Raw genomic sequence first — 18799 nt, 5'->3', positions numbered from 1 at the left:
ATCTTATTCTTAAATTTTGTATCTCAACTATTTATATTCTTGCACTGCTTTTCTTTTGGTTAGTATTTACATAACAGATCTTTTTTCCAATTCCTCTAGTAGTTTTGTATTAGATTTAATTCTATAACTGGCATATTTTTTAATTTAAAAAATCTATTGACTATTACTTATTTTAGCAGGTGAGTTACTACCCATTAAGTGTTTACATTTGAATATTTGTCATATATCTTGATTTACTGCTGTTATTTTTCATCTTCTATTCCCCAATTTTTCTTCCTCATTTGTTTTTCTCCTTTCCTTTTCCTTGTGGATTGGTAATATTTCACATTTTCCTTAGGTTTTTTTTCTGGTTGTTTTGAAATCACTGGGTCCATTAATAGTTCTCTTTTTTCTTTTTGCACAGTTACTTTAAAAATTTTAATAACACAACTAATTACAAAGTTTTCTAACAATATTTTCTAGGTTCTAATGTATTTACTCTGAACATGTTAAAAGGTGACATACTGCTTTTTAGCCACCTACCATCACTTCCATATGGTCATCATTGTTTAGAATTTTGGTTTCCACCTATTTAAAAAACATAAAACACCTTAATATATTTTCAGTCAATAGTTAATTAAATCTATCAATATGTTTTAGCAGTATCTGTTACAACTCATTTTTATTCAGTCCGTCAAAACAATGTTGTTTATTATCACCCAATGGTTAATCTAATTTGTCAACATATTTTTTATCAATTTTCATTTTAAATTTTGTTTTATCTTGGATCCACTCCTTCCTTCTGGCTTCACTTTTCTTCCTGCTAAAGAACATATTTTAGTAGTTCTTTCAGTGAGAACTGGTGGGTGGTACAATTGTTTTGTTTTATTTTTTGTGAAAATATCTTCACTGTGCACCCTTTCCTCAAGAAGAATGAACCAAGAGAAAGAAATGAAAGAAAAAAGAGAAAGAAAAGAAAGGAAGGGAGAGGAAGGAAGGGAGGGAGGAGAAAGAGAAGAAAGAGAAAAGGAAAGAAGGAAAGAAGAAAGAAAGGAAGGGAAAGATAGAAAGGGAAGGAAGGAAGGAAGGAAGGAAGGAAGGAAGGAAGGAAGGAAGGAAGGAAGGAAGGAAGGAAGGAAGGAAGGAAGGAAGGAAGGAAGGTCAGCCAGTCAGTATTTTTTTCTAGTAAGCCAGATATTTTTCATTGCCTTTTGGCCTCTACTGTTGCTGAGAAATCTGATATCAGTCTAATTATTATCCCTTGGTAAGTAAATTTTCTCTTTCAGAAGGTTTGAAGATTTTCTTTTCAATCCTTTATAATCTGCACTGTAACATGTTTCGGTATGGAGTATATATATTTTTATCCTATTCAGTTCCTAAAGTGCCCTTTTGGTCTCAGGATTTATATATATATTCCTTCCATTATGAAAGCTTCTTAGCTTTATACCTTTATTTATATATTCCCTATTACTCTATTCTGTTTTTTCAGATGTCCTATTACGTAACTCAGTGATTTTTTGACTAAGGTAAATATAAACAGAAAGCATACTTGCATATCATGTTACTTTGACAGTTAGCTTTCTGAAGAGTTCTTAGAGAGACCAAAGCCATCAAAGATACAATTTTATGGCATAATCTATAACTCTCAGCCTTTGTGGTTATAATAGTAGTTAGTAAGAATGTGCAAATCACTTCTTAGTCTCACAGTAAAATGACAAGATATAAAAAAGAACATTCTGTTTCCTTTGAAAGAATATAACTTAGAACCTTTGAAATGGCCCAGTACAAAGGGCCACAAACAATTAAGTGATTTTGTTTTTGTATTTTAAGAATGATATAATGATTACTAACAAAATACCCAGTTAACAGTGGCTCCAATAATAGGAATATTTTATATCATCCAAAAAGGAGTTTGGAGATGCATTGTCTCAACTTTCTGCTTGGCCATCCACATCTTCTTTGCCATATCTCTCTGAATGATAACAAGACAGCTACAGTGGTTTCAAAACATCATCTCCTTCTATCTACACATATCAGTGGAAATGAAGGAATGAGGATGCAAATATTTTTCCCTTGCATGTCTTTCTTTTTTTATCAGGGAAAATAATTATTTCCAAGAAGCTCCCCTCTCCCCACCAAAACAATCTCTTTATATCTTATTGGATAAACTTGGTCACATACTGACCTTCACACCAAAAAGTGAGATAAAGGGAATGAAATTAGCACTGGTTTAGAACAGTCATAATTTATTCCCTGAGTCTGGGCATACTGCTGCTTACATAAATTTTTTTTTTTTTAATTTTTCAGTAAGAAAATGGGAGAGATAACTGTTGAACCTACGGATACCCAGCAGTTTTCACCACCAAGATTACAAATTCAAACTATTAATTTCCATATTCATGGAAGAAAGAAAAGGAGGTAGCCTTTCTTTTTCTCATTTTCTGCCTCATTGCCATAAATAAAGAAAAGCAAGTTGAGTGAATTTTTTTCAGAAAATAGAAACTTATTGACTGTAAACTCGAGCAAAAAACCTGATCCAGCAACCAGAAGGCCTGAATCTGCCATCAGTTAGTTATAGCGCCTTGGGCAAATCACTAATGCACAGTTCTCCAACTGTGGTGGAAGAAAGATTGGATTCAATTAATTGCTATACAGTCACTTCTCGTTTTAAGTTTCCATAAGGCTTTGAATCAGCAGCTTAATTATATGGGATGATTTTCAAACTAAAGGTAACTCTACAGCCAAACTTTGTAACTAATAGGCAACCTTGCACCCTGTTGATCTCAAATAATTAATGTGGCTTACAAAGGAATTTAATTTAAGAGTCAGAGTACAACCTAGTCGAGATTCACCATTCAGAAGATGGCCAAATAGGAACAGCTCCAACCTCCAGCTCCCAGCATGAGCAACACAGAAGATGGGTGATTTCTGCATTTCCAACTGAGGTACTGGGTTCATCTCACTGGAGCATGTCGGACAGTCCATGTGGGACAGTGGGTGCAGCCCAAAGAGTGAGAGCTGAAGCAGGGTGAGGCATCTCCTCACCCAGGAAGCACAAGGGGTCAGGGAATTTCCTTTCATAGCCAAGGGAAACCATGACACACAACACCTGGAAAATCCGGTCACTCCCACCCTAACACTGCACTTTACCAAGGGTCTTAGAAAACAGCACACCAGGAGATTATATCCGGCTCCTGGCTTGGAGCGTCCCACGCCCACGGAGCCTCCCTCATCTGCTAGCACAGCAGTCTGAAATCTAACTGCAAGGCGGCAGCTAGGCTGGGAGAGGGGCGCCAGCCACTGCTCAGGCTTAAGTAGGTAAACAAAGCAGCCAGGAAGCTCGAACTGGGTGGAGCCCACTGCAGCTGAAGGAGGCCTGCCTGCCTCTGTAGACTCCACCTCTGGGGACAGGGCATAGCTAAACAACAAGCAGCAGAAACTTCTGCAGATGTAAAAGTCCCTGTCTGACAGCTTTGAGGAGAGTAGTGGTTCTCCCAGCAAGGAGTCTGAGATCTGAGAATGGACACACTGCCTGCTCAAGTGGGTCCCTGACCCCCAAGTAGCCTAACTGGGAGACATCCCCCACTAGGGGCAGACAGACACCTCACATGTCATACGGCCGGGTACACCTGAGATGAAGCTTCCAGAGGAACAATCCGACAGCAACACTTGCTGTTCAACAACATTCTCTCTTTTGCAGCCTCAGCTGCTGATATGCAGGCAAACAGGGTCTGGAGTGGATGTCAGGCAAACTCCAACAGACCTGTAGCTGAGGGTCCTGACTGTTAGAAGGAAAATTAACAAACAGAAAGGACATCCACACCAAAATCCCATCTGTATGTCACCATGATCAAAGACCAAAGGTAGATAAAACCACAAAGATGGGGAAAAAGCAGTGCAGAAAAGCTGAAAATCCAGAAAATCAGAGCGCATCTCCCCCTCCAAAGGAATGCAGCTACTCGCCAGCAACGGAACAAATCTGGACGGAGAATGACTTTGACGAGTGGAGAGAAGAAGGCTTCAGTCGATCAAACTTCTGAGAACTAAAGGAGGAACTATGAACCCAGTGCAAATAAACTAAAACCCTTGAAAAAAGATTTGACAAATGGATAACTAGAATACCCAATGCAAAGAATCAATAAATGACCTGATAGAGATGAAAACCATGACATGAGAACTGCGTGACAAATGCACAAGCTTCAGTAACCAACTTGATCAACTGGAAGAAAGAGTATCAGTGATTGAAGATCAAATGAATGAAATGAAGCGAGAAGAGAAGTTTAGAGAAAAAAAGAGTAAAAAGAAATTAACAAAGACTCCAAGAAATATGGGATTATGAGAAAAGACCAAATCGACGTCTGATTGGTGTGCCTCAAAATGACGGGGAGAATGGAACCAAGTTGGAAAACACTCTTCAGGATATTATCCAGGAGAACTTCCCCAACGTAGCAAGGCAGGCCAACATTCAAATTCAGGAAATACAGAGAACACCACAAAGATACTCCTTGAGAAGAGCAAGTCCAAGACACAGAATTGTCAGATTCACCAAAGTTGAATTGAAGGAAAAAATGTTAAGGGCAGCCAGAGAAAAAGGTCAGGTTACCCACAAAGGGAAGCCCATCAGACTAACAGCAGACCTCTTGGCAGAAACACTACAGGCCAGAAGAGAGTGGGGGCCAATATTCAACATACTTAAACAAAAGAATTTTCAGCCAAGAATTTCACATCCAGGCAAACTAGGCTTCAAGTGAAGGAGAAATAAAATCATTTACAGACAAGCAAATGCTGAGAGATTTTGTCACCACCAGGCCTGCCCTACAAGAGCTCCTGAAGGAAGCACTAAACATGGAAAGGAACAACCAGCAGCAGCCACTGCAAAAATATGCCAAAATGTAAAGACCATCATTGCTAGGAAGAAACTGCATCAACTAGCAAACAAAATAACCAGCTAACATCCTACTTACAGGATCAAGTTCACACATAACAATATTAAGCTTAAATGTAAATGGGCTAAATGGTCCAATTAAAAGACACAGACTGGCAAATTGGATAAAGAGTCAAGACCCATCAGTGTGCTGTATTCAGGAGACCCATCTCATGTGCAGAGACACACATAGGCTGAAAATAAAGGGATGGAGGAAGATCTACCAAGCAAATGGAAAACAAAAAATGGCAGGCGTTGCAAACCTAGTCTCTGATAAAACAGACTTTAAACCAACAAAGATCAAAAGAGACAAAGAATGCCATTACATGATGGTAAAGGGATCAATTCAACAAGAAGAGCTAACTATCCTACATATATATGCACCCAATATAGGAGCACCCAGATTCATAAAGCAAGTCCTTAGAGACTTAAAAAGAGACTTAGACTCCCACACAATAATAATGGGAGATTTTAACACACCACTGTCAATATTAGACAGATCAACGAGACAGAAAGTTAACAAGGATATCCAGGAATTGAACTCAACTCCGCACCAAGCAGACCTAATAGACATCTACAGAACTCTCCACCCCAAATCAGCAGAATATACATTCTTCTCAGCACCACATTGCACTTATTCCAAAGTTGACCACAAAGTTGGAAGTAAAGCACTCCTCAGCAAATGTAAAAGAACAGAAATTATAACAAACTATCTCTCAGACCACAGTGCAATCAAACTAGAACTCAGGATTAAGAAACTCAATCAAAACCGCTCAACTACATGGAAACTGAAAAATCTGCTCCTGAATGACTACTGGGTACATAACGAAATGAAGACTGAAGTAAAGATGTTCTTTGAAACCAATGAGAACAAAGACACAACATACCAGAATCTCTGGGACACATTTAAAGCAGTGTGTAGAGGGAAATTTATAGCACTAAATGCCCACAAAAGAAAGCAGGAAAATCTAAAATTGACACCCTAACACCACAATTAAAAGAACTAGAGAAGCAAGAGCAAACACATTCAAAAGCTAGCAGAAGGCAAGAAATAACTAAGATCAGAGTACAACTGAAGGAGATAGAGACACAAAAACCCTTCAAAAAATCAATGAATCCAGGAGCTGGTTTTTTGAAAAGATCAACAAAATTGATAGACTGCTAGCAAGACTAATAAAGAAGAAAAGAGAGAAGAATCAAATAGATGCAATAAAAAATGATAAAGGGGATATCACCACCGATCCCACAGATACAAACTACCATCAGAGAAAACTATAAACACCTCTATGCAAATAAACTAGAAAACCTAGAAGAAATGGATACATTCCTGGACACTTACACTCTCCCAAGACTAAACCAGAAGAGGATGAATCCCTGAATAGACCAATAGCAGGCTTTTAAATTGAGGCAACAATTAATAGCCTACCAACCAAAAAGAGTCCAGGACCAGACGGATTCACAACCGAATTCTACCAGAGGTACAAGGAGGAGCTGGTACCATTCCTTCTGAAACGATTCCAATCAATAGAAAAAGAGGGAATCCTCCCTAACTTATTTTATGATGCCAACATCATCCTGATACCAAAGCCTGGCAGAGACACAACAAAGAAAGAGAATTTTAGACCAATATAACTGATAAATATCGATGCAATAAAATACTGGCAAACCAAATCAATAAAATACTGGCAAACCAAATCCAGCAGCACATCAAACAGCTTATCCACCATGGATCAAGTGGGCTTCATCCCTGGGATGCAAGGTTGGTTCAACATATGCAAATCAATAAACGTAATCCAGCATATAAACAGAACCAAAGACCACAGAACCACATGATTATCTCAATAGATGCAGAAAAGGCCTTTGACAAAATTCAACAGCCCTTCATGCTAAAAACTCTCAATAAATTTGGTACTGACAGAATGTATCTCAAAATAATAAGAGCTATTTATGACAAACCCATAGCCAATATCATACTAACTGGGCAAAAACTGGAAGCATTCCCCTTAAAAATGGGCACAAGACAGGGATGCCCTCTCTCACCACTCCTATTCAACATAGTGTTGGAAGTTCTGGCCAGCGCCATCAGGCAAGAGAAAGAAATAAAGGGTATTCAATTAGGAAAAGAAGCAGTCAAATTGTCCCTGTTTGCAGATGACATGATTGTATATTTAGAAAACTCCATCGTCTCAGCCCAAAATCTCCTTAAGCTGAAAGGCAACTTCAGCAACGTCTCAGGGTACAATATCAATATGCAAAAATCACAAGCATTCTTATACACTAAAAGCAGACAAACATATATCCAAATCATGAGTGAATTCCCATTCATAATTGCTTCAAAGAGAATAAAATACCTAGGAATCCAACTTACAAGGGATGTGAAGGACCTCTTCAAGGAGAACTACAAACTGCTGCTCAACGAAATAAAAGAGGACACAAATGAATGGAAGAAACTTCCATGCTCATGGATAGGAAGAATCAATATTGTGAAAATGGCCATACTGCCCAAGGTAATTTATAGACTCAATGCCATCCCCATTAAGCTACCAATGACTTTCTTCATAAAATTGCAGATTCACCATTCATATTTAAGTTTTGACTAGCATAATTTACAATCAGACACTTGCTTTATGGTGAATCTATATGGGAAGAATGTTTCTGAATCTATCTTCCCAAAAGAGCATTACTAAGTGGTCTGGGGAAGAATGAGTTCTGAGGTAAAAATAAATTTGAGAGATGCCGGATTAATCGTATTTAAATAAATTTCTTTATCATAAACTTCTTAGAAGACCTACAATGCCAAAGTGTGTTGTGATTCTCCCAAAGAGATAGATCACCTCCAAATTTGACTGTGGGTCCATTCTTCATGAAACATTTGAATTATTTCTCAATTTAAAGTAATCATGCTGCCTTATATTTTTGTATGGAGTTGACATAAATTCCAAAATATTTTTTAAAACATCCTCTTGTAGTTCTATGAACACCTTTCCTTCCCAGACCTTTTTTGCACTACGTTTTAACAATTCTGCCCTAATTGATTATAAGATGTCAAACTAATAATATTATTCCAGAAATGGAAAATAAACAGTATATAAATATACATGTAAATTTTAGCACACATATTAATTTAATAAATATATATATTTTGTTATACTTTAATTTCTAGGGTACATGTGCACAACATGCATGTTTGTTAAATATGTATACATGTGCCATGTTGGTGTGCTGCATGCATTAACTCGTCATTTACATTAGGTATATCACTTAATCCTATCCCTCACCCTTCCCCTCACCCCACAACAGGCCCTGGTGTGTGATGTTCCCCTCCTGTGTCCAAGTGTTCTCATTGTTCAATTCCCACCTATAAGTGAGAACATGCGGTGTTTGGTTTTCTGTCCTTGAGATAGTTTGCTCAGAATGATGGTTTCCAGCTTCATCCATGTCCCAACAAAGGACACGAACTCATCGTTTTTTGATGGCTGCATCATATTCCATGGTGCATATGTGCCTCATTTTCTTAATGCAGTCTATTATTGATGGACATTTGGGTTGGTTCCAAGTCTTTGCTATTGTGAATAGTGCCACAATAAACATATGTGTGTGCATGTGTCTTTATAGCAGCATGATTTATAATCCTTTGGGTATATACCCAGTAATGAGATGGCTGGGTCATATGGTATTTCTAGTTCTAGATCTTTGAAGAATCACCACACTGTCTTCCACAATGGTTGAACTAGTTTACAGTCCCACCAACAGTGTAAAAGTGTTCCTATTTCTACACATCCTCTCCAGCACCTGTTGTTTCCTGACTTTTTAATGATCGCCATTCTAACTGGTGTGAGATGGTATTTCATTGTGGTTTTGATTTGCATTTCTCTGATGGCCAGTGATGATGAGAATTTTTTCATGTGTCTGTGGGCTGCATAAATGCCTTCTTTTGAGAAGTGTCTTTTCATATCCTTTGCCCACTTTTTGATGGGGTTGTTTGATTTTTTTCTTGTAAAATTTGTTTGAGTTCTTTGTAGATTCTGGATATTAGCCCTTTGTCAGAAGGGTAGATTGTAAATTTTTTCTCCCATTCTGTAGGTTGCCTGTTCACTCTGATGATAGTTTATTTTGCTGTGCAGAAGTTCTTTAGTTTAATTAGATCTCATTTGTCAATTTTGGCTTTTGTTGCCATTGCTTTGGTATTTTAGTCATGAAGTCTTTGCCCATGCCTATGACCTGAATGATATTGCCTAGGTTTTCTTCTAGGGTTTTTATGGTTTTATGTCTAACATTTAAGTATTTAATCCATCTTGAATTAATTTTTTGTATAAGGTGTAAGGAAGGGATCCAGTTTCCACTTTCTACATATGGCTAGCCAGTTTTCCCAGTACCATTTATTAAATGGGGAATCCTTTCCCCATCTCTTGTTTTTGTCAAGTTTGTCAAATATCAGATGGTTGTAGATGTGTAGTATTATTACTGAGGGTTCTGTTCTGTTCCATCGGTCTATATCTCTGTTTTGGTACCAGTATCCCTCTGTTTTGGTTACTGTAGGCCTTGTAGTATAGTTTGAAGTCAGGTGGCATGATGCCTCCAGCTTTGTTCTTTTGGTTTAAGATTGTCGTGACAATGCAGGCTCTTTTTTGGTTACACATGAACTTTAAAGTAGTTGTTTTCCAATTCTGTGAAGAAAGTCATTGGTAGCTTGATGGGGATGGCACTGAATCTATATATTACCTTGGGCAGTATGGCCATTTTCACAATATTGATTGTTCCTATCCATGAGCATGGAATGTTCTTCCATTTGTTTGTGTCCTCTTTTATTTCGTTGAGCAGCGGTTTGTAGTTCTGCTTGAAGAGGTCCTTCACATCCCTTGTAAGTTGGATTCCTAGGTATTTTATTCTATTTGAAGCAATTGTGAATGGGAGTTCACTCATGATTTGGCTCTCTGTTTTTCTGTTATTGGTGTATAGGAATGCTTGTGATTTTTGCACATTGATTTTGTATCTGGAGACTTTGCTGAAGTTGCTTATCAGCTGAAGGAGATTTTGGACGGAGACGATGGGGTTTTCTAAATATACAATCATGTCATCTGCAAACAGGGACAATCTGACTGCTTCTTTTTCTAATTGAGTAGCCTTTATTTCTTTCTCTTGCCTGATGGCGCTGGCCAGAACTTCCAACACTATGTTGAATAGGAGTGGAGAGAGAGGGGGAATGCTACCAGTTTTTGCCCATTCAGTATGATATTGGGGGTGGGTTTGTCATAAATAGCACCTTTTTTTTTTTTTGAGATACGTCCTATCAATACCTAGTTTATTGAGAGCTTTTAGCATGAAGGGCTGTTGAGTTTTGTTGAAGGCCTTTTCTGCATCTATTGAGATAATCATGTGGTTTTTGTCTTTTGTTCTGTTTATGTGATGGATTATGTTTATTGTTTTGCATACATTGAACCAGCATTGCATCCCAGGGATGAAGCCCACTTGATTGTGGTGGATAAGGTTTTTGATGTGCTGCTGGATTCGGCTTGCCACTATTTTATTGAGGATTTTTACATTGATGTTCATCAGGGATATTGGTCTAAAATTCTCTTTTTTTGTTGTGTCTCTGCCAGACTTCGGTATCAGGATGATGTTTAGCTTCATAATATGAGTTAGGGAGGATTCCCTGTTTTTCTGTTGATTGGAATAGTTTCAGAAGGAATGGTACCAGCTCCTCCTTGTACCTCTGGTATAATTCGGTTGTGAATCCGTCTGGTCCTGGACTTTTTTTGGTTGGTAGGGTATTCATTATTGCCTGAATTTCATAGCCTGTTATTGGTCTATTCAGGGATTCAACTTCTTCCTGGTTTAGTCTTGGGAGGGTGTATGGGTCCAGGAATTTATCCATTTCTTCTAGATTTTCTAGTTTATTTGCATAGAGATTTTTACAGTATTCTCTGTATTGATATCCCCTTTATCATTTTTCATTGCATCTATTTGATTCTTCCCTCTTTTCTTCTTTATTACTCTTGCTAGCAGTCTATCAATTTTGTTGATCTTTTCAAAAAATCAGCTCCTGGATTCATTGATTTTTTGAAGGGTTTTTGTGTCTCTATCTCCTTCAGTTCTGCTCTGATCTTGGTTATTTCTTGCCTTCTGCTAGCTTTTGAATGTGTTTGCTCTTGCTTCTCTAGTTATTTTAATTGTGATATTAGGGTGTCAATTTTGGATCTTTCCTGCTTTCTCTTGTGGGCATTTAGTGCTATAAATTTCCCTCTACACACTGCTTTAAATGTGTCCCAGAGATTCTGGTATGTTGTATCTTTGTTCTCATTGGTTTCAAAGAACATCTTTACTTCAGTCTTCATTTTGTTATGTACCCAGTAGTCATTTAGGACCAGGTTGTTCAGTACCTATGTAGTTGAGTGGTTTTGATTGATTTCTTAATCCTGAGTTCTATTTTGATTGCACTGTGGACTGAAAGACAGCTTGTTATAATTTCTGTTTTTTTACATTTGCTGAGGAGTGCTTTACTTCCAACTATGTGGTCAATTTTTGAGTAAGTGTGATGTGGTGCTGAGAAGAATGCATATTCTGCTGATTTGGGGTGGAGAGTTCTGCAGATGTCTATTAGGTCCATTTGGTGCAGAGCTGAGTTCAATTCCTGGATATCCTTTTTAACTTTCTGTCTCGTTGATCTAACGTTGACAGTGGTGTGTTAAAATCTCCCATTATTATTGTGTGGGAGTCTAAGTCTCTTTTTAAGTCTCTAAGGACTTGCTTTATGAATCTGGGTTCTCCTGTATTGGGTGCATATATATGTAGGATAGTTAGCTCTTCTTGTTGCATTGATCCCTTTACCATTATGTAATGCCCTTCTCTGTCTTTTTTGATCTTTGTTGGTTTAAAGTCTGTTTTATCAGAGACTAGGATTGCAACCCCTGCCATTTTTTGTTTTCCATTTGCTTGGTAGATCTTCCTCCATCCTTTTATTTTGAGCCTATGTGTGTCTCTGCACATGAGATGGGTCTCCTGAATACAGCACACTGAGGGGTCTTGACTCTTTATCCAATTTGCCAGTCTGTGTCTTTTAATTGGACCATTTAGCCCATTTACATTTAAGGCTAATATTGTTACGTGTGAATTTGATCCTGTAAGTAGGATGTTAACTGGTTATTTTGCTCGTTAGTTGATTCCGTTTCTACCTAGCATTGATGGTCTTTACAATTTGGCATGTGTTTGCAGTGGCTGGTTCCAGTTGTTCCTTTCCATGTTTTTAGTGCTTCCTTCAGGAGCTCTTGTAAGGCAGGCCTGGTGGTGACAAAATCTCTCAGCATTTGCTTGTCTGTAAATGATTTTATTTCTCCTTCACTGATGAAGCTTACTTTGGCTGGATATGCAATTCTGGGTTGCAAAATCTTTTGTTTAAGAATATTAAATATTGGCCCCCACTCTCTTCTGGCCTGTAGTGTTTCTGCCGAGAGGTCTGCTGTTAGTCTGATGGGCTTCCTTTTGTGGGTAACCTTTCTCTCTGGCTGCCCTTAACATTTTTTTCTTCATTTCATATTTGGTGAATCTGATAATTATGTGTCTTGGAGTTGCTCTTCTTGAGGAGTATCTTTGTAGGCATTCTCTGTATTTCATAAATTTGAATGTTGGCCTGCCTTGCTACGTTGGGGAAGTTCTCCTGGATAATACCCTGAAGAGTGTTTTCCAACTTGGTTCCATTCTCCCTGTTACTTCCAGGTACACCAATCAGGCATAGATTTGGTCTTTTCATATAGTCCCATCTTTCTTGGAGGCTTTGTTCATTTCTTTTACCTCTTTTTTTCTCTAAACTTCTCTTCTTGCATCATTTCATTCATCTGATCTTCAATCACTGATACACTTTCTTCCAGTTGATTGAATCAACTACTGCAAGCTTGTGCATGCAGCACATAGTTCTTGTGCCATGGTTTCAGCTCCATCAGGTCATTTATGGTCTTCTCTAAGCTGTTTATTCTAGTTAGCCATTCATCTAATCGTTTTTCAAGGTTTTCTATTGGCTTTGCAATTGGTTTGAACATCCTCCTTTAGCTCAGAGAAGTTTGTTATTACCAATCGTCTGAAGCCTTCTTCTCAACTTGTCAAAGTCATTCTCCATCCAGGATTTTTCCATTGCTGGCAAGGAGTTGCATTCCTTTGGAGGAGAAGAGATGCTCTGGTTTTTTAGAATTTTCAGCTTTTCTGCTCTGTTTTTTCCCCATCTTTGTGGTTTTGTCTACCTTTGGTGTTTGACGATGGTGATGTACAGATGGGGTTTTGGTGTGGATGTCCTTTCTGTTTGTTAGTTTTCCTTCTAACAGTCAGGACCCTAAGCTGCAGGCCTGTTGAGGTTTTCTGGCGGTCCACTCCAGATCCTGTTTGCCTGGGTATCACCAGCAGAGGCTGCAGAACACAAATATTGAAGAACGGCAAATGTTTCTGCTTGATCCTTCCTCTGGAAGCTTCGTCTCAGAGGGGCACCTGGCAATATGAGGTGTCAGTCAGCCCCTACTGGGAGGTATCTCCCATTTAGGCTACTCCGGGATCAGGGACCCACTTGAGGAGGCAGTCTGTTCATTCTCAGATCTCAAACTCCATGCTAGGAGGAGGATTACTCTCTTCAAAGCTGTCAGACAGGGAAGTTTAAGTCTGCAGTAATTTAACAAATATTAAATGGTATGAACACTACCTTCACATTGTAAAGATACAATATTACAGGCAACTATTTTGTCCCCAGTATTTTAACTTATTTGTCAATGATCACTTTTAGGCCACCTTTTTGAAATATTTTATAGAATAAAGGTTTGGGGGAAACAGAGAAATATTAATTTAAGTCATTTTTCTAAATATGCTATAATTGTAGATATGCTTGAACTCATTCAAAAGAAAGAGCAAGCAGATAACACCAGGAAAGAACAGGAAAGTTTTTACTGCTTATAAAAATAAGTCCATCAACAAGGGATTTCAGGCAGGAGTCACACTAGAACTGCTTGCAGACCAAAATTTCAAATCCTAAATGAATCTTTGCAGAAAGTAAACTGCAAAAAAATTGGAATGGGTTTTCATTCCTTTGTCATGTAGCTAGTAAGGGATGGATATTGCCTACTGGGAGAACCATCTTGCTGCCTGAAGAACAGTAGAAATGACAGTAATAAAAAACACAGAAGAATTTAGGGGTTGCTATCAGGGGAGCAAAAGAGTCTCCATTGGTTTAGTAGAGAAAAGCAGCCTTAAAACGAAATAAACAGAAACTTTTAAAATATCTCCATCAAAAGTATGAGTTTTTATGGGAGTAAATAAGTCATCATCTGTTAATGAACACACAGTAACAGAAGTGGCTTCTAAGGCCAAAGAATTTCAAATATCTAAGAACCAGGAAGAATGGAAAGGAAAGTTCAAGATAATAACTTAACCTAATAACAAAGTTGTAAATAACAATAATAAGATGATGAAATATTTGTTAAGCAGATACTTACATCTATTATTTCATGAAACCCTATGCAATCGTTACTACAAAAAATGAAGGCTTAGACATGTTGAGTGACTGCCCAAATTCTTGAGAATTTTGACCAGGTCATGGAGAGTGTTTTTAGGATGTTAATTTATGTGTGCATCATGGGTGGGTGGAAGGAGACGTCAAATGTTGGCAAAGTAAAAGGATACAAAACCATAGACACACCCAATTTGTCTACCATTTTCATTTTAAATTTTTGTTCAAACTGGAATGTTATTTTCCATTTAACCATTATTTAATAGATCCCTTTATGGTTACAATTTTCTAATAAAGGATAGCTATATTTTTAAATTAAAAAATTAAAAATAAATTTGCCATCTGCCTAACTAGACAACATTGCCATCTAGTGGTCTAAACACACTACAGCTACCACTTCTGGGGTGACAGCAGGGGTCCTATCAAGGCTCTGAAGGATGTGCCCAGTAGATACAATGTTAATAATGATGGCAAGCCATACCAAGAGCACACAAACTCATCCAAAGCAAACGTGCTGACATTCAACAAGAAAACTCACTCTAACCTCAAAGATGTAACAGCTTCACTGAGAAAAAAACAACCAAAAAAAAAAAAAACAACTACCACCACCATTGAACCAAGGTTTTGATGTGCCTCACTTATTTATTTATTTTTCTTTGAAATTTTAAGATCCATTTCTTACTCCTGTGTTCACCTACCTGCATGGTAATGTTTTCAAACATTCTCTCATCTTTACAGTAAGAATATAGCCCTCTATCAACATGACCAAGGAAAGAAGCAGGTATCAGCTGCTAATGACAATCAATAATTCAACAGGGAGTCAATCTGTTGACTTAACAGACTTTAAGTTAAGTTTAAGTCCCTGTTGACTTTAAGTCAGGGACTTAAAGACCCGGAATCTGTCCTAGAATGAGCAAGCTAAAGCTAGGCTTTGGTCTAAACAAGATGAAGATTTAAAGGACAGGAAAATAGGAAAAGGCTTACAAAATTGGCACAGATGCAGCTTCAACTGAGGTACCCAATATTCTAGGGATAAATTCTCTTAACAAACATCCTTTGGGGCCTTTTCTTTAATTAAAATCAGATACTCACTGCTTCTCCAGATTTACTGCAAGGCTTATGTAATGCTTTGTTTCTGCAACCAGGTCACCTATTGAAACCATCAACGTGCTGAAAGGGCACGGAAGGGCATGGAGAAAGAACCACGTCAAGGAGTGGACCACTGTCACAACACCACTGGTGGGTTTTTGCCAAATCCCATCTCTGACCCTACAAGTTTAAGATCATGAAGGATGTGAGAACACAAACAAAACAGCTGTTAAATCTTTTTTAGCCCATTTTGGATGAAATAAGTATAGAAACACAGGAGATCAGTTCAGATCTGTTTGAATAAAGGAACAGGAAAAGTTGGAAGAGGCAATTTTCAGAAATCCAAATACAGTATGCGCTTCTCCAAAATTTGCATCAGAGGCTGAATCACGCCCATGCAAATGGATCTTAGTTCAAATTCATGTCAGAAAAATCTGGAACACACTTCACTTCCCATATGCAAATATCCTAGGAAAGCAGCTGTTTGTTCTTACCTATAATAAAAAGGATCTCCACTGCAATGTCACTGACAGTTGTGCTCCGAGTTGTGGATAGGTCGTCGTTGCCAATAAAGCAAACGTTGTAAGGTACAGTCACAGCAACATAAAACGTTGCCAACAAAATAAGCCAGTCCCAGCCAGCTTTAAAAGTGCTAAAATGCAAAAGTATGAATTTGGACTTTTTTGCATCAGAAACTTTATACTCCGGAAATGCTGGTTTATCTACAAAAACATTCTGTGGATGAAAACCAAAAGGAGAGAAAGGAGAAACACAACATTAGAAGCAAGGATTACACAGTTTGAAACATACACTTTTGTGAGAAGGATCATTCACTACACAATGCAATATCTTACAAGTGACTTTTAAAAGTTGGTGATGCAAAACATCTAAACATCTAAAACTGAGCAGAGATCTTTGTTATAAGGAACAGGAATATGCAGAGTTTAGTCATGAAGCTAAGTGAGTAACCCAGATTTTGTTCATTAAAAAATAAAAAAGACCATTACCTAAGAAGTCATCAAAAAACATTCACAGTTACATGTAATCCTACACACATTATAAACACAAAGCTATATTTACATTCCTATTGTCATGGGAACATTCTGTATACTTACAGATTTCTGATGACAGTCATTATCTAAAGACTACATTTGACCTGATATTTTACTCATGACAGCAATGGTATCTTTCTTTCCAAAAAGAATAGATATATGACCAATAATATATTGTAAACAGTTTACATTTCTTTCCAAATATAGCTAAGTCATGCTAACTACTTTCATTTTTTGCATTGTGGCTGTTGGTGAAGTTGGGAACCCAAACCTCATTACCTTGATAGACACAGATGCAGTCTGACATGCACCAGACATTGTTCAGATGGTAAAGTAAGAAACAGTTACTTAAGAGTTATTATTCAAGTCAGGGGAGGAGAAAGCCAGTGTTCACTGTGCAGTTGACTAAATGCAGAATAGCTGGAGTTTTTGATAACTGCAAAAGGACTTCACTTTGAATGCAGTTCAAATTGATGAACAATTCCCTTGTTGCTAGAAGACAAAGGGAGGCCCAACAATAGCATGTGTGGAAATTTGACAAGCCTGTGACCAGATACTTGCAGACCTTGCTTTGACCTCAATTAATGAGAAATCCAAGACAGGTAATGGAAACTTATATTTGAAAGTTTAGTTGAATTAACAGAGCAGTTAAAAATTCCAGAATACATATTACTTGTAGGTCACTATGGTGTGTTCTTGTCTCACTCATTGAGGGAAGGGCAGATTAATGTGAAGTGTTCAGGGATCCTGAAGTACCTGAGGATTCAAGAAAGGTTCAGAAACATCAGGAACATCTAGCTCTAAGTGGTGACTGTCAGTGATTGAATAGTTTTGCTACCTTGATATTAATGCACCCCTGTCTGGCATTTCTCTTTGGTAGGTATTTTCAACCCATGTTTCCACTTCCTGTTAATATTCTCACTCAACCCACACAGGCATCTCATAATGTCAGCACTTCGTGGTGGGTCACTGTTAAACTATTTCCAGATGGTCCTTAGATGCCCATCTGCCACTGCATCTATGTTTCATACAATTCCCTGATATTCATCCTGTCTCCTTTGCCTCATTCTCTGGTTTGAAGAAACCAGTTCCAAAGGTAGACTTTGGCATAAAACAGAGAAGAGGAGACGAAGTAGCCCTGTTGGGCTTCTCATAAAAATTCAGTCTGTTATTGGAAGAGGGAGTTGAGATCTGTAACCATTAATCTTCCCACTATTGATAAACACTTCTAGTTATAACAACATGATTGATTCTAATCCAAATTTTCCCTGAATATTTACTACAATAAAGAGTTATCAGAAGCCATGGGAAACATCTCATTTTCTATCCACATAAATTTTTCCTATCATATTACAGAAATTAAAATTTTACAGTGTTTGAGGGAACATCGATATCTAGGGGTAATGATTTGGGAAAACTAAAAAGTGAAGTTTTTGCTTTTGTTTTTGATTATGCTGATAATGAAGCATTAGGGATTCTGTCACAAAAGTTCAGCAATATATCACTTTTCTGTACAAATCAGAAAATAAATCACATGGTTTCATTTTGTAAGCTACTTAGAACATATTTTAAAAATATTTTTAAAAGATACTGAGAATTCAATACATTTGAGATTAGATTTAAATTTTGAAATGTTAACTCAAATCCTGCAAACATCTTTACATAATCACCTGAGTGAAAAAAAATAGATGCTCCTCTTCTTCCACCAGTTTTTGTAACGTTTTATCAAAATCCTTTCAAATGAAAAAAATACTTAAAATTGTAAAGAAAAATTCTACACAGTTGTAAAATTATGCTTTTTAGCAGGAAGCAGGGAAGAAGACATGTTATTTGTAACTGTCAAACATGGAGTTTGTCTACTCTAGACGTTAGGTTTATCTTATTTATTAATCTTCAATCATATTTCTTTAGTACCAATGGTGTTTTAGATGTTTAACCTCTAACCTGTGACACCAACAAAATAGTTAACTCCAGTGCCTAATTAAGGTAATTGTTTCCTATTGTTGCAATAGTTCCTTTGAAGAGATCATCTGAATGAGCAAGAGAATGTGAAAATATTTCTACAGTCACTTCAGTGAGTAATCTAAAGCCAGTGTATGCCTTTGATGATTACCACTGTCCCCTGCCGGAAATACGCATTTGTAGCACTCTCCTTTCAAGCTTCTAAGGCTCTAGTGTGATCTTTAACATTTCTTCGTGTTGGAAACATTTGCATCATCTCATTCTTATTTGATTGACAGAATAACAAATTAAGGAAGGTAGAATTTGAAAACA

General features: G+C 37.5%; 1 protein-coding gene across 1 annotated transcript in view; it reads right to left on the bottom strand.

The window, feature by feature from the left end:
• KCNH8 (potassium voltage-gated channel subfamily H member 8) overlaps positions 1–18799 on the bottom strand; it is a 398046-nt gene that overhangs the window by 168639 nt on the left and 210608 nt on the right. Inside the window, exon 5 of the mRNA XM_025375699.1 lies at positions 15968–16208. Within this exon, the coding sequence (XP_025231484.1) occupies positions 15968–16208 (241 nt within the window). The remainder of the gene's footprint in view (positions 1–15967; positions 16209–18799) is intronic.

This window comes from Theropithecus gelada, chromosome 2 (genome assembly GCF_003255815.1).
Source record: "Theropithecus gelada isolate Dixy chromosome 2, Tgel_1.0, whole genome shotgun sequence".
NCBI lineage: Eukaryota > Metazoa > Chordata > Mammalia > Primates > Cercopithecidae > Theropithecus > Theropithecus gelada.
The sequence above is the reverse complement of the archived record's forward strand: the minus strand, read 5'-3'. Positions and strand labels throughout refer to the sequence as shown.